Source organism: Panicum virgatum, chromosome 4K, assembly GCF_016808335.1.
Source record: "Panicum virgatum strain AP13 chromosome 4K, P.virgatum_v5, whole genome shotgun sequence".
NCBI classification, from domain to species: Eukaryota; Viridiplantae; Streptophyta; class Magnoliopsida; order Poales; family Poaceae; genus Panicum; species Panicum virgatum.
In genome coordinates this window covers 23,545,903-23,561,596 of record NC_053139.1, presented here as the reverse complement: position 1 = coordinate 23,561,596, position 15,694 = coordinate 23,545,903, and the positions used below count along the sequence as shown (strand labels likewise).

The following is a 15,694-nucleotide window of genomic DNA, read 5'->3' as shown; positions in this document are numbered from 1 at the left end:
TGAATATTTCTATACCGATGCTTTGACTTGGTTTATCTTTATCACACAGATCATTCATTTAGAGGCTATATGTTTATCTTTAGCAGTGTGACTCGGTGGTTGGCATTGTGGTTTTAATTTGTTGGCTCATAACTGCATTGCATATTCTTATATATAAAGAAGAACTGCATTTGCACATTGTGCTGCGCCGTTGCTTAAGATATGGATGGGTGTCCTTTCATGCGGAGACACAGGAGATGCTGATGCCCCCTGTCTTGCTTGTGCTGCCACTGTCCTACCTAGTCAAGCTCTGCCATTGGCTAATTTGTTTGTGATAAGGGAGAAAGAAAGAAAAAAAACAAGAGGATTATTAAAAAGAAAAAAACAAGAGGATTATTAAAAAGAAAAAAAACAAGCGATATGTTCTGATTCCTCAGCAACTGAGCTGCAACATGGTGTGGTTTCATTGCCTTGTTGGTGGCCTTGCTAGGGCATATACTAGTATGTGTTTTCAACTGCTACTAGTGTGGTGTGGTCATGGTGCGGTCATTGGTGTCGTGGTTGGTTTGTTCTGATTCCTCAGCAACCCAACGCCAAATGTGGTCGCGCATCGCATTTGCCTTTTTGGCCGCTGCTGCAGTACGCGGTGGTCCTGCGCCTGTTGCTGTTGGTTCGTTCGTTCCTGTGGACCTGCGGCATGTGCAACATTGTCAGTTCATATCACCCTGTTCTGCTCCAGCACCAGTCAACAGTATTTTTCTCTCACACCACTCTAGCAGCAGTCTCTAGCTACCAGCCAGCCAGCAGTGTTTTTCTCTCACACCACTCCAGCAGCAGCCTCCAGCACCAACACAGTGAACATGGTGAATTTGCTTCCTTACCATTACCGTAGTATTCTCGCTCGCCTACCCAACCAAACATTTTTTGCATTCCCCATCCCTGCTGCAAAACCGTTGCCTCGGATCCTCGCCGTCGGAAATGCGTGACTTCTGCGTGGATTCTAAGGACAAATGTGTAGTTTATATACACAAATTTACACACCCTTGGTACGCGATGAGGACATCTGCTTTGATGACCGGATCGCGAGATGTTTTCGCCATCTTGAGTTCTGTGAGGTTTGTTTTCAGAGTGTGATGAATGATTGCAGGAGTTCCAACCGCAAATTCTGCTGCTGCTGCTGAGAGTGCCTACTCTCGAGATGCCTTTTAGCTGCCGGTTCCCCTTTGGGTGTCCAAGTAACGAAGCCCATCCATGACTACTCCACGGCCGTGCAGCTGCAAAGGGAAGGGAAAGGGAGGGAGGAACCGCGCGTGCATCAGCGCGTGCGGGCGGGACTCCCCCTTGGAACGTCTGCGGGTGGGTATGCAGGAGGCGATGATGGCCGGATCGAGGCTTTCGGGGTGGAGGTCAGGCGGTGGGGCAGCTCCAGCGGCGGCAGCACCTCGCCGCCGGTGAACTGGGCCGGGGACACGGGCGCAGGAGGATCTGAGGTGCACCTGATTGTCGAACTCTTTCTCTCTGTCGGCTCTTGCTACGCTCCATTCTCTCTGACGACATATCTTCATGGTCCACAAACGCGTACAAAGCCAGGAAAAGTGGCTCGAATTAACAGAAGACCGCGGGCATGTGAAGGAACAGTTGACCTGGCCGCAGGGCGCACATGGTGGATCCGCATGTGTTGCACTAGCACTGCACGTATGAGATACCCCTGTACGTACCATTCGTACGTGCAGGAGATTGCACTGTACCCTACTGCTACTAGTTGTGCCTCACTCAGAACCGGAGGGGCGGAGGCTGCAGGCGACGGTTGCCGTAGGATTTAGAGGAACGTGAGACATACAACTAGCCTTGACAATGGGCCGGCTAAATCCAAGGGCCGTATGGGCTCCCAAACTCATGGGCTGTTATTTACGGGCTCCATATGAGCTCTATATAAGAAAAGGCCGGATTGGATTGGGGTTTATCTCTAAAGGGCTAGATTCTAGACGTGGCCCAATATCAGCTCGTGGACCGTGAGAAAGGGCCGGCCCGTGGACTCTGAAGAAAGGGTTAGGTTTACAGCGTCTCCTATCCTCTCCCCGTGCGGCAGCGCTGCAAGGCGGCGGTGGCGACGGCGGCGGCGCACCCTCGAAGCAGCTTCTGCTCGGCGGCGCACCCTCGAAGCAACTTCTCTCCTCGCCGAGAATCGAAGCCCCTGCACTACCGCTGCCACCACTCGCCATCATATTCCGTGAATCTTGCATGTACGACACACCCTCGATTTGTTGCTATCTTTTGACTTTTGATCGATACGTTCAATTAATGCATTGCACAACATCGTGTCTACCCCGTGAACCTAGGCTGTACGGCCTCTGTTCGATGGTTTTAACTGCTGGTGTTGCTTCAATTTACTAGATGGCAGATAAGAATAGCCACAAGTGTTTATGGACTCGTGCTTAGGTCTTGCTAGGTACTACCAGGCACCTGTCTTGTGTGTGCTTGGTCAGGTGCCCTTGGGCAACTAGTGGAATGTTCTTGTGTTAAATTATTTATAGAGACTACTACAATATGACCAAATGCATTCATGATAATATTCTGTGTTCTTGTTGAGTTTTTTTTGTTATGCATCATCATTTGCATCTGTAGACTTAACTGAAATTACATTTTTGTCATCTAGGTGATATGGATTCAGTTCCAGAAATTGTGGTGGACAGTCGTGATAGTTTAGTAGCAGGCCAGTCAAGTCGATCTTCCAAGAGAGGGGCTGAAGTTTGGAAATTTGTTGATTCAGAAGTGGTCGATGGTAGAGAGAAGGCGATATGCAAATACTGTAAAAGGCACCAATCACCTCAATAGACATATTGGATTTCACTGTCATGCTATTCCGCAAGAAGATAGAGATAGATTCTTAGCAACACTAAAAACAAAGTCTATCAATGGTGATCAGGTTGTCTTTGATCCAGAAGTGTTTCGTATTTTGATAGCCAAATATTTTCTGTGCGGAGATTGCATTTCGAAAAGCAGATGATCCTAATTGGAAAAACTTGATAAACTATTGTCAGCCATCATTTAGAGTTGTTGGTCGTCAAAGTGTGCGTACATATTGTGTTTTGCTATATGAAGAGGAGAAGCTGCAGCTGATGGAAAAAATTCAAAGGATTTAAAGGACAAGTTAGTCTCACAGCTGATTTATGGTCTTATCAGAATTTGGGCTACCTAGGTGTTACGGCACATTTTATTGATGAGGAGTTTGAGCTGCAGAAGAAAATCATATCATTCAAGCAGATTTCTTTCCCACATACATCATATGCAGTACATGATGGGATTACCTCATGCTTGGTAGAGTGGGACTTGGTTGGCCATCTGTTTACTTTGACATTAGATAATGCAACTGTGAACAACAGAGCAGTAAAAGACATGCGTGATGCTTTAGGTTCTGAGATGTTCTTCTAAGGTGAACACCTGCATATGAGGTGTGCTGCCCACCCATGTTTTCAAATCGTCTAGTCGGACCTAGTCGCCATGGGACCGATCTGACGACTAGTCGCGATTAGTCGTCGATCTGGCCGATTAGTCGAGCCTAGTCGGTCCTAGTCGTCTGGCTAGTCGTCCTATGTGTCCCAGGACCGATATGATATATGTACTGCATATTACTTAATAAAAAGCAAGCATGAAGGCAACAATGATGGTCGATTTTTCACTTACTTGTCAGAGATGATTTGTGAATTGTCCAGAACTTTGTCTCAGCCTCTATATACCAAAAACCTAATGGGCCACCTTGCGAACCGTCACCGGCCCAGGCCCACAACTCAAATAGCCCACAAAACAATCTCAAGTCCGATCGTTTTCCAACCTGATCGGCGCGACTAATCGCGACTAGTCGACGACTAGTCGGACGACTAGAAAACTAGTCACCCAAACCTACTCGGTGTCCCTTATCGGGGTCACCGGACCGATAAGCCCGACTAATCGCGACTAATCGTGATTAGTCGGACGACTAGATAACACTGCTGCCCACGTGCTGAATATTATGGTCCACATATGTTTAAAGGTCATTCTTAATGCAATTTATAGAGTGAGGGATAACATCAAGGTTGTCACATTGACACCATCCCGGATGCAGGCTTTCAACACAATTGTACAAACTTCAGGCCTCAAAGCAAAGTCAGGACTGAATCTGGATATTCCACACCGTTGGAACTCAACATATGACATGCTAAACGAAGCATTGAAGTACAAGGTGGCTCTGAACAGATATGCAGCTGAGCAATATCATGAAGCTCCAAGTGATTATGAATGGGCAAATGTGGAAGCTCTTCATGGTTTTCTTCAAAAGTTTAGCGAGGCTACTAAAGTGTTTTCTGCGGATAGGCATCCTACATCCCACCTTTTCTTGAAAATGCTGCTAGCCATCCGAGATGTCTTGCTCGATGAGACGTGGAACACTAATGAACTACTCCATGAATTTGCTAATAGGATGTATATCAAGTTCCAGAAGTATTGGACAAATCCTAATATGGTTCTTCTCATAGCTGTTGTGCTAGATCCTTGTATGAAAGCTGACTTCATCAAGTTCTACTTCCACACCATTGGTGAAAATGTTGATCTGAAAATGAGAGAGTTAAAGTGGTACTTGAAGAAGTATTACCTAGAATATGAAAATATTGTGAGGATCCACACTTTACCTGTGTTCAATATATCTAATGAGCAGGCCACAAGCGAGTCTGCTGAGTCTGGTACTAGTTCCTTAGGACTGGTATGTGGTAAAAGACGTGTGGAATTTGCATTTGTCCAATTTGTATCACAAAACTCAGATGCTCGTTCAGAACGATCAGAGTTGGATGTTTATTTGGAGGACCCTAGAATCCTTGTGAGGCCAGATGAGAACTTTAATGTTATAGCATGGTGGAAGAAGAATTCAGATGCATATCCAATCTTGTCTTTGATGGCTAGAGATTTTCTTGCTATCCCTGTGAGCACAGTATCCTCAGAATCCGCGTTTAGTGCTGCTGGAAGAATCCTTGGTGAACATAGGACTTCACTCTCCCCTGAAACTCTTGAAGCCCTAAATTGTTCTATAAATTGGTTGATTGGATTTGACTATGAAGAGGAAGGCGAACCATTCAGTGGACAGAGGATGTTCGGTTCAGATGACGAAGAAGATGATGAATGAAGGTAAATGGGCCTTACACTTGTGCTGCTATCTTGCTGTATCAATTGTGTTATGTTGATTTACCATTTCACTTCCAAAAACTTCTCAGTGCTGATTAGTTTGCTCATGTTATTAACTTAGGTGGTATCAATCCTATCTCATGGAACCTGAGGCGCTTCTGTAGTTTGAACGAAAAGCATTTGCCGGCAATACCTTTTTTTTGTTGATAAATACCTCACCTGATGGTGATAAAACGAGTGTATATCTGATGACTGATGATGTTCGACATGAACTAATTATTTATAGTTTCTAAGTTATGAGGACAGATGTATGTTTATTTCATCGTATATGGTCTGTCTTGCTTTTATTGTTAGGGGAACTTACTGCAATACAGGTTTCCAGTACTTGCGTGGCTACGTGCATATGAAACAGCATGGCTTCCGCAGCCCTAAGGGCTGGTGTGCTTATATATGCAAGGATCGGCCCGAGGGCTAAAAAATGGGTAGGATTGGATTAGAATTTTGAAGTTGAAAGGTTAGGGCTGGATAGGGTATTATATATATTATAGCATGGGTTGGATAAGGATTAGGGCCGATCCCTAGAGTAATAGGGCCGGGCTGGGGTTACGGGAGGATCACAACCCATTGTCAGGGTGACGTACAACCGTGGGGGCAAAGCCAGTGAACAAAGGGAGTATATGTGTAACATGTGATGAGCTGTGGCCGTAGACAAAGCCTGTTTTCGGCATGGTTCTAGCTCTGAGGCCAATTTTATATTTTTATTTTAAATCTTAAATAAAAGTATAATAACTCAGCAAATTATCCTTGATTTATTTGCAACTCTAGCTCCAAGAATTTTTGGAGCTAGGTATTAGCAGCTCCAAGAACTCCACAATTTTCTGGAGTTAGAACTCCAAACACATCCTTAATGTTGGGTCCACAAGTATTCGCCTCTTTCCCTACCATAGAGATTTAAAAAAAAATGAAAAATCGTGCTGCAACTATTCCCTCCATTTTTATTTACATGACCTATTAGGTTTGTTCTAAGTCAAATTTGATCAACTTTAGCCAAATTTATACAAAAATAATAGTATTTACAATACCAAATTTGTTTCGTTGAATCCACCAAATATATGTTGATAGTGCATATGTTGGGTAGTATAATCAAATTCGAAGTTTGCCCATAGGGTTGAAGTTTCATACAAACCATGTCTCCCACCTCAAATGTTCATTGTGTTCTATGTTTATCTGCTTGGCTTTTCATTCGATGCTAAGTTCTTAATAGCTGTTGTTGCAGCAATCCTGTCATGCACTCCCTTTCTTTCAGCCATTCTTCTAGATCAGGAACAACACGTGAACATGAATAAGTCGCTTCAATGTCAAAATGTCTAGGGCCATGACCATAAAGTAATTCAAATGGAGTTTGTTCAAGGCAGAATGATAGTTGGTACTGTACCAGAACTCAGCCAGGTGTAACCAGTCAGACCACTTAGAAGGGCAGGATTGAATGAAACACCTCAAGAATGATTCTACACTTTGATTCACTCTTTTAGTTTGACCATCACTTTGAGGGTGATATGCAGAGCTCATCCTCAATTCAGTACCAGACAATTTAAAGAGTTCTTGCCAAAGCTGGCTGGTAATGGCTCTGTTAGACACCATGGCCAAACACATTCCATGTAGTTTATAGATATTTTCCATGAACAACTTTGCAACCTTGAAAGCAGTGAAAGGGTGAGTAAACTTGATAAAATGAGCATATTTAGAAAATTTGTCCATGACCACCAGTATACTGTCATAATGAAGTGACTTAGGAAGCCATTCAATGAAATCCAGGGTCAATACTTGCCAAGCTTGATATGATACAAAAAGGGGTTGGAGAAGCCAAGGACATGCAACCCTTTCAGCTTTGGCTTGTTGACAGATTGTCCATGCCCCCACAAATTTTTGAATTTGTTTCTTGGTTGATGGCCAGAAAAATAGTTTCTTGATTCTATAGTAGGTAACAAGTGTTCCTGAACAACCTCCTATAGGTCTAGAGTGCAGTGCCTGCATCACTTGGTTTTGGATTGCCGTGGAATGGCCCCGTCAATTCTGCCCTTATATCTAATGATGCCTTGATGTAAGGAGAAGTGGTCTTGCTCAGGTTGTAGAGACAAATTGTTGACACCGTTTTTTGACACGTGTCAAGGAAGGTGACTTTTGTGAAGGGAAGTCAGCCGATTTGGAAGAAACCAAAAGATGCACAGGGTTGGAATCGGCCGATGGAGTCCGTCCGATGGACCAGAGAAATATGCTTCGAAGATGCTGATCCGCTCGCTCTGGTACTCGGCTGATGGAGAGTTGCCGATGAGATCAAGGAAGGAGGAGAGGACCCGGACTCTGCGAAAATCTTGATGATTCGGTTGTAATATTTAAAGTAGTTTATCTTTAGTAAGTCTTTTTTTAGGTCAAGTAATGTTTTCCGTAATTAGCTAGGACTTGATAGTGCTAGGCTATAAATATCAGTTGTAAGGGACCGGAGAAACTTGATACACATCCAATACAACAAAACTTTATTTTTCCTTTGCACTTTTTTCGACGACTTTGCGTTTTTCTTTTCTTTTTTGACGAGTTCTTTCAAGTTGAGCAAGGAAGCCTCACATTCGAGCGTCTTGGTTTGCTGATGAGTTTTCGTTTTACCGAGTATATTTGAGCTTTACCTACCGGGCGCATCGCTGTGGCTTCGTTCAAATCTATTCAAAAGTTATCAAGTTTATCTAGGCTTTGACTTTCGGGCGTATCGCTGTTGTCTCGTCTAGATTTATTCACAAATTATTGATATCGGCTAGATTTGTAGGTTTTTCTATGCTTTTTGGCCATTATCAGATCTATCTGCTAAAAATATATTAGATCGGCTTTAAGTTTTGCAGTAACACTTTTGTTATCTCAAGAGCCGGTTTAGATCTATTTTTAGTTTACATCATCTAAGTTGCACATTCGTAGCTTAGATTTTGTCGTACACGCATAATCGGCTACTTCAAGCCGGTTTTGTCGTTTAGCTCATCGGCTGATCCTGCCGACGCACTCGTTTACTACACGCTCGCATTTAATATCTTTTTGTCGTGTATTGTATCGGCAAAGCTTGCCGATACGCCTGTGTGAGAGATATTTGGAATCCCAGCCGATACGCTCTCGAATTTGACTTTGTTTTCTCCCTTGTCAATTTCAGGTCAAATTGACTGGCACGCTTGGATGACTTTTCGGAGCTTGGCGAACACTTGCCCTCGGATTCCAGTGTGTTGATTTTTGCGTCAACACATCTTTTGGCACGCTCGGTGGGACTGAAAGCTTCAACATGGTGGACATTACTGATAAATCTGTGGTCAGTGAAGAGAACCAAATTCCTGTTCCTGAAGACAAGCTCAAAGAAGAACAAAAGAAGGAATATGAAGAGCTGGTGGAGAAGTTTAAACGTGAATGTCTCAAGTCGTACAGCGTCACTAGATCAGGCGAGGTGATCAAGAAGTTTGATCTTCCATCCTTCCATCCATTGACAGAGACTCAACATGAGAACAAGATGATAGATGCGGTTGGCCAAGCTGTGGTGCAAGCTTTCATCAAGAGTGCGACCGTCATGGGCAACACGGTGCACAACGCAGTGGTCAAAACTTTCGCTGAAGGTACGTTTCAGGGGTGCATGGGTCCTTGCTACATACAACCAGATCAAATGCAATATGTCCCCTTGGAAGTGTCTATAGCAGCAGCTCTATCGACTCAAAATAGCCAAGCAGGAACGAGCAACAGTCAGGTGCCACCACAAACTACTGCTACAGCATCTGCGGCTACAACAGCTCCTGTCTACACGACCACTTCGCCTATCACTACAGCTGTGCAGGGTGGATCCGCATCTGGATTTCCCAAAGGATGGGATCCAATGATGGATATGGTATGCATCCAGATTTCTTTATGTTATCGACATAAATTAACATGATTAATTTATGGGCTGAGAGCAAGATGGGCTTAAAGCAGAAGATTGAAGAAGGCTTGTAAATCGGCTCTTGCGTGAGCATTTGGGCCACATGGGCCATGTATCTTTAGATTTATTTTAAGATTAGAGATAGAGTCCGATCGGGACAAGATTAGTTTAGATTGTTTCCCAAGTCTCCGGACTATAAATATGTACCCTATGTTATTCATGAGAAAGAACGTCATCACGTCCCGCAAACAACAATCTCGGCGCATCGCCACCCCTAATCTTAGGGTTTCATCCAAGTAAGCATCATGCTGCCCTGATCACTTCTCGCGATCAGGGCAGCGTTGTTCTTGCTTTTACCTTGGTATTACTCGTACTGAAGCATTTTTGATGGCGAGTAGTACTAGTTATCTCGATGTTCGTAGCATGGATTTTAGTAGATCTGTTGTGCTTTGTTGCTTATCATCTACGAATATCATGTTGTCTTTACGCGATCATGTCATCATCTTATACTAGCTCTCGTTGCATAGAGTTAGCTGCGTAAAGGCAACACCCTGCTTCTTTCATGTCTAGTAGATCTAATCTGTTATGGTTTACTCTTATCTCTAAGAGTTGGCGTAATATCCGTTAGATTAGGCCTTGCAAACGGGTTGGATGATCCGGTGGTGTACGAGATGCTTTATCTTAGCCTTAATAGGGATTGTTCCGGGAATCGGCTCTTGCTAGTTCTTAGGCCTCTGTTTTGGGTTATGGTTTAGTTATCTGTTACGTTCATTAGGCCCAGTCACGTGTAGGATGTTTCGATCTAGCGGTGAAGCTTTTACCATCGTGGATTAGATTAGTTAGGTTTAATTGAAGCAGCTTTATACTTATTTGCTTTATTTATCAATATCCGGATAGATGCAGATCCAATCTGACATGGGACTCGATCGGCTCTTTAAAGCCGATGCAAGAGTCGTCCCGGGGAGCCGACCACGGCTCGGACTTATGTTTCCACGTGTTTGTGTATGCAGGCTAATCGTTGCAAGCACATTCGCACCTTCCTGATCGGGTATAGGTCAGGTGGCACGCCCTGCGTCTTCACAAGCCGCGGCGTGTGCTGGAATTGCGGGCCGTCGATGAGGGAGCAGTGCCTGCCAGCGCCCCGGCAACCTCCCGGCTCTTCGTGTTGCCTGTCACTGCTCACCGGTGGGTTTCGACCGACAACACTTTACCACACCAGTCAAAGGACAGTTCAATGCATCGGCTTCTCAACCGATGACCTCTCAGCCTGATCCATCGGCCACCCAGCTGATGGGTACTCAGCAGGATGCATCGGCACCACCGCCGATGACCCCACAACAGCGTCTTGCTATCCTGCTTCAACCCCAGTCTCCTTCAGAAGTATTGATTTCGCAATCTCCTCATCAGAAGGGAGTCAACTGGGTTTTCCACAATCAGGCAACTGGACAGATACGGTGTGTCAGCATACTGTACATGGATACTACTGGTCAACAATCGGCTAGTCCATCAGCTCCACAGCCGACGATGACTCAACAGACACCCAATCGGTTAGCTCAACAGGTACATTAGATGTAATCGGTTGAACAGCCGATGAATCATATAGCTCAGCAGCTTGCAATGATGACAAATACAGCAAGCATGGCCTCTCCTCAGCAGATGCCAGCAGTTGATCAGCAAGTTGATTGGAACGCAGAAATAGCTGAAGTGATGAGGGAGCAGTTTGGCTTGAGGCCAAAGCAACAATCTGTTATGTACAAGACCCCTTATCCTCTGGCTTACAATCAGATTCCTCTCCCACATAAGTACAAGATGCCGGACTTCACAAAGTTCTCAGGTTAGGGAGAAGTCTCTACAATGGAACATGTTAACAGGTTCCTTTTACAGTTGGGTGAGGCAGGCAACCATGATGCGCTCAGGGTTCGGTTGTTCTCTTTGTCTTTGTCTGGACCGGCCTTTGCTTGGTTTACCACTTTGCCAGCAAACTCCATATTATATTGGGCCGATCTAGAAAGACAGTTTCATCAGTTCTTCTTCTCTGGAGTTACTGAGTTAAAGTTGACCGATTTGACCGGCTTGAGACAGAGAAATGATGAATCAGTTGCTGCTTTCATCCAAAGGTTCAGAGATGTCAAGAACCGATGCTACAGTTTGGTTCTGTCCGATCAGCAATTGGCTGATGCAGCATTTAATGGGCTCTTGTCATACATTAAAGATAAGTATGCATCGCAAGAGTTTGAAAGCATTAGCCAGATCGCGAGTCGGATGATAGGGGAGACTCGATCCTACGAGTCCAAGAAACCTTTTCAGAAAAAAATAAACTATGTGGAGTATTCTGCTAATGATGAGTCTGAAGAGGAGCAAGAAACGGTCGCATCGGCTGAGTGGATACAAAACAGCAAGAAGCCGGTGACGTGTCCATTCGGTAAGAAAGAGCCTGAACCATATGGTTTTGATATTACCAAAGCCGACAAGATCTTTGACTTGTTATTGTCGGAAGGGTTGATCAAGCTGAAGCCATACCTTAAGATCCCGTCGGAAGAAGAGCTCAAGCATATGAAGTATTGCATGTGGCACAATGCCACGTCGCATGATACAAATGAATGCAAGGTCTTCCGGCAGCAAATTCAGATGGCTTTCGAGCAAGGGAGGTTGAAGTTTGAGACTCCCAAGAAGACGATGAAGATCGATTGAAATCCTTTTGCCACGAACATGGTTGATGTGGCCAGAGACAAAGGTCCTTCTCAAGCCAAGGTTCTGATGTCATCATCGGCCAAGAGATCTGGGGCTGTTGATCCCAAAGCACAGATAGTGGCCGATGAGATCAAAGAAAAGGGTCCACTGGATAAAGCTGAACGTTCATCGGCGCCACATAGACATGTCACATCTCAAATGCTGTTGAATAAGTTTCAGTGTGATCGTGAAAGGCAGCAGCGCAGAGAAGAGGAAGAACGTCGTGAGAAAGATCATTGGAGGTGTCCTTTCTTTGTTTACTGCTGGGAAGAAGGGTTGACATTGCCATCGGCATATAATTGTCCCGAATGCAATGGTCAAGGTAGCCGATCATATAAGAGGCCACGTCATGTTGAGGAACCCTATCGACGTGAGCGCACTCCTGTGCATGATCGGCTAGGAAAAAAGGTATCGATGCATGATCGACTGGGGGGCAGGACCATGCTACGTGATCCTGCTGGAAGAAGAGTGCCCGCACACAATCGGCTAGAACAGATGGCCGATGACAGAGTGCAAGACGATCAGCCGATGCAGAGAGATTCAGAGCGTGAGCCTAATCGTACAAGTCAATCTCAGTGGTGTCCAGGAGGTTTGACCAAGTCTCAGAAGCGACGTGTTCAGAGGGTACGCCAGCTGGAGATTATAGAGGAAGAGCAAGAACAAACCCTAAACAAGAAGGGGGTCAAATCACAAGTCTGGCGTGTTAAGGCTAAGGCCGATGATGAATCGGCTAGTAACAGTTCCACAACGATCCAAGCGGTCGGTTCTTCAAAAAATTCCTAATGGATGAGTTCCTAGAAGAAGAAGGGAAGTTGGGACATGGGTTTACGTCGGCCGATTTACTAGAAGAAATTGACATTGGAGATGGTGATAGACCAAGGCCGACATTTATTAGTGCCAATTTAGATCCCGAATACAAGCAGGAATTGAAGAGTTTGTTAAAAGAATACAAAGATTGCTTTGCTTGGGAATACTATGAGATGCCTGGTTTGGATAGATCTATTATAGAACATCGTTTGCCTATAAAACCAGGATATCAGCCATATTAGCAAGGAGCAACACGGTGAAATCCTAAGATTTTGCCAGATATAAAGGCCGAGATTACATGGTTGATTGAAGCTAATTTTATTCGGCAGTATCGTTATGCCGAATGGATTTCTAATGTGGTTCCTGTCTACAAGAAGAATGGCAAATTACGAGTGTGCATTGATTTCAGGGACCTCAACCGATGGATGGTTACCCTATGCCGATAGCCGATATGTTGGTAGATGCCGCTGCTGGACACAAGGTGATCAATTTTATGGATGGCAATATTGGATACAATCAAATTTTTATGGCAGAAGAAGACATCCACAAAACTGCATTCAGATGTCCAGGGCATCTTGGTTTATTTGAGTGGGTAGTCATGACCTTCGGACTGAAGAATGCCGGTGCAACGTATCAAAGAGCCATGAATTATATTTTTCATGAACTCAGCAGCAAAATTGTAGAAATATATATTGATGATCTAGTTGTGAAGTCAAAGGGACACAGGGAGCATTTGGCCGATCTCTGTAAAGCTTTGGAATGAACAAGAAGGCATGGCTTGAAGATGAATCCAAATAAGTGTGCCTTTGGTGTATCGGCTGGCCAATTCTTGGGTTTCATGGTACATGAGCGAGGAATTGAAATTAGTCAGAAGACTATATTAGCCATTGACAAAGTTGAAGCCCCTACGACAAAAGTTGAACTTCAGCCGTTGATCGGTAAGATTAATTTTATTCGGAGGTTTATATCTAATCTATCCGAAAAGATTCAGCCGTTCAGTTCTTTACTGAAGTTGATGACCGATCAAGAATTTGTATGGGGAGAGGAACATCAGAAGGCGCTAGATGAAATCAAATATTATTTGGTTAATCCTCCAGTATTGGTTCCTCCCCAAAATCATAAGCCGTTTAAATTATATTTATCGGCTGATGAACGTGCTATCGGATTGGCCCTTATTCAAGAATTTGAGGGAAAAGAAAGAGCTATATATTTTGTGAGCAGAAGGTTGCTGGATGCTGAAATCAAGTATTCTCCCGTTGAGAGATTATGTCTTTGCTTATATTTTTCCTGTACTAAGCTTAGACATTATTTATTATCGGCTGAGTGTGTTGTCGTGAGCAAAGATGATGTCATTAAATACATGTTCTCGCTGCCAATTTTAAGTGGGAGAATAGGAAAATGGATCCTGGCCTTGTCAGAATTTGATTTGAGATACGAATCGGCTAAAGCAGCTAAGGGTCAGGCCGTAGCCGATTTTGTTGTACAACATTGTGGGCCGGAGCTAAGCATGGTAGATTTTGTTCCCTGGACTTTATTCTTTGATGGATCTTCATGCGGGAATGGTTCTGAAATTGGTGTGGTGCTGATTTCCCCACGGGGGACAAATTTTGAGATTTCATTTCCGATTGAGGCGTCCGCGACCAATAATCAAGCTGAATATCGTGCTATTCTCAAAGGGATTCAATTACTTCGAGAAATCAAAGCTGATGCTGTTGAAATTTTTGGAGATTCTATGATGGTGATTAGTCAGTTAATTGGAGAATATGAATGCAAAGATGATATTTTGCGATCATTGTTGGCGCTCCTTAAGTACCATTTTATTATACAATTAGGAGTTGTTTTGGTAAATTCTTCGGGATGATTCATGTACTAACCCGCCACTTGGCACCCGAACTTGACTGTTTTTGATTTTGTCCTGGATTTTGGAGCATGTTGCATTTTGACAGGAAATTGGACAATTTCGGAGATGTTTTGACGCATAGTTACAACTGGGCTAAGATGAGGAATAAGAGGAAGATTCAACACGCAAAAGATGGGACCAAAACGGGCCAGAAAGGGCCCAGGCCGGCCGGCCGGCCTAGCCCATTTCGGGGCCCAATCGGTCTCAGTTTTCTTCAGCGCGAAGTATGCATTAACCCTAATCTGTGTTTTACCAAAACCATCGACTATATCTGCCTATAAATACCCCGAAGCCGCCGTCAAAGAGGGGGTCATCTAAGGATCGCAGAAGGGCAGCAGAAAAGATCGAGAGAGATCCATTCGAGTTAGACACAAGAGAAAGGCAACACTGGAGGCCTCATCGTCCCTCGGCGCCACTGCAAGTTGGAGGACAGCAAGGGATCCATCCCTTGCCGGAGGTTTCGTCACCATGATCGACTACGCTTCGCTTAGCTTCATGGGGTAAAGTCCTCGTTTGTTCATGGGGTTGTAAGGAGATCTTGAGTTGTAATTGCCGAATCCTTTATGAGATTGATCTATCACGATTCTTGTTGATGATGTTTTGATGCTTAATAGTTCGCGACTTGGCTTTGGGTTTGCTTTGCTCTTGCATGGTTTACTTAGATTACATCAACTATCGTGTTCTTGTTGATTCGTTACCGATTATCCTCGTGTAGTGACAGTATGCGGGAGGGAAATGTTTTGATCTTGGAACACACCTTTAGTAGATTAGATCTGTTCTTCGTTGCTTGGCGATTACATCTCTAGTGATCCTAGACCCTATGGACAAATTCTCTTCATATCTTGTGCACACATCTATCATTGCTCACTAGTCTAGATTAGATTAGATTGGTTAGATTAGATCTATTTCACACTCAAACACTCAATATAGATCTTTTACCAACATCATTAGTGCTTAGTTAAGCCTAGTAATACACTTGTTCCGTGGATTGATAAACCTTGGGGGAATACTCTAAGGGAAAAGCTACACGATCCGTGCACTTGCGGTATGTAAATTGGCGCTTTAAGAAGCGTCAACAATCATATCGTGAAGAATGTCTCCGATTGCTGAAGGAATTCAAGAAGGTGACCATTGAGCATGTTCTAAAATTTCATAACAGTGATGCAAATCGGCTGGCTCAGCATGCTTTA

At 44.1% G+C, this 15,694-nt stretch overlaps 1 protein-coding gene across 1 annotated transcript; it reads left to right on the top strand.

Moving 5' to 3' along the window:
• The first annotated feature begins 2,016 nt into the window (after positions 1–2,016).
• LOC120703501 (zinc finger BED domain-containing protein RICESLEEPER 2-like) lies at positions 2,017–5,131 on the top strand. Its single transcript, XM_039987609.1, has 2 exons — positions 2,017–2,222; positions 2,636–5,131. Exon 2 carries the CDS (start codon positions 3,989–3,991, stop codon positions 5,129–5,131), a length of 1,143 nt encoding a protein of 380 aa, XP_039843543.1. The 5' UTR covers positions 2,017–2,222; positions 2,636–3,988.
• Positions 5,132–15,694: the final 10,563 nt, after the last annotated feature.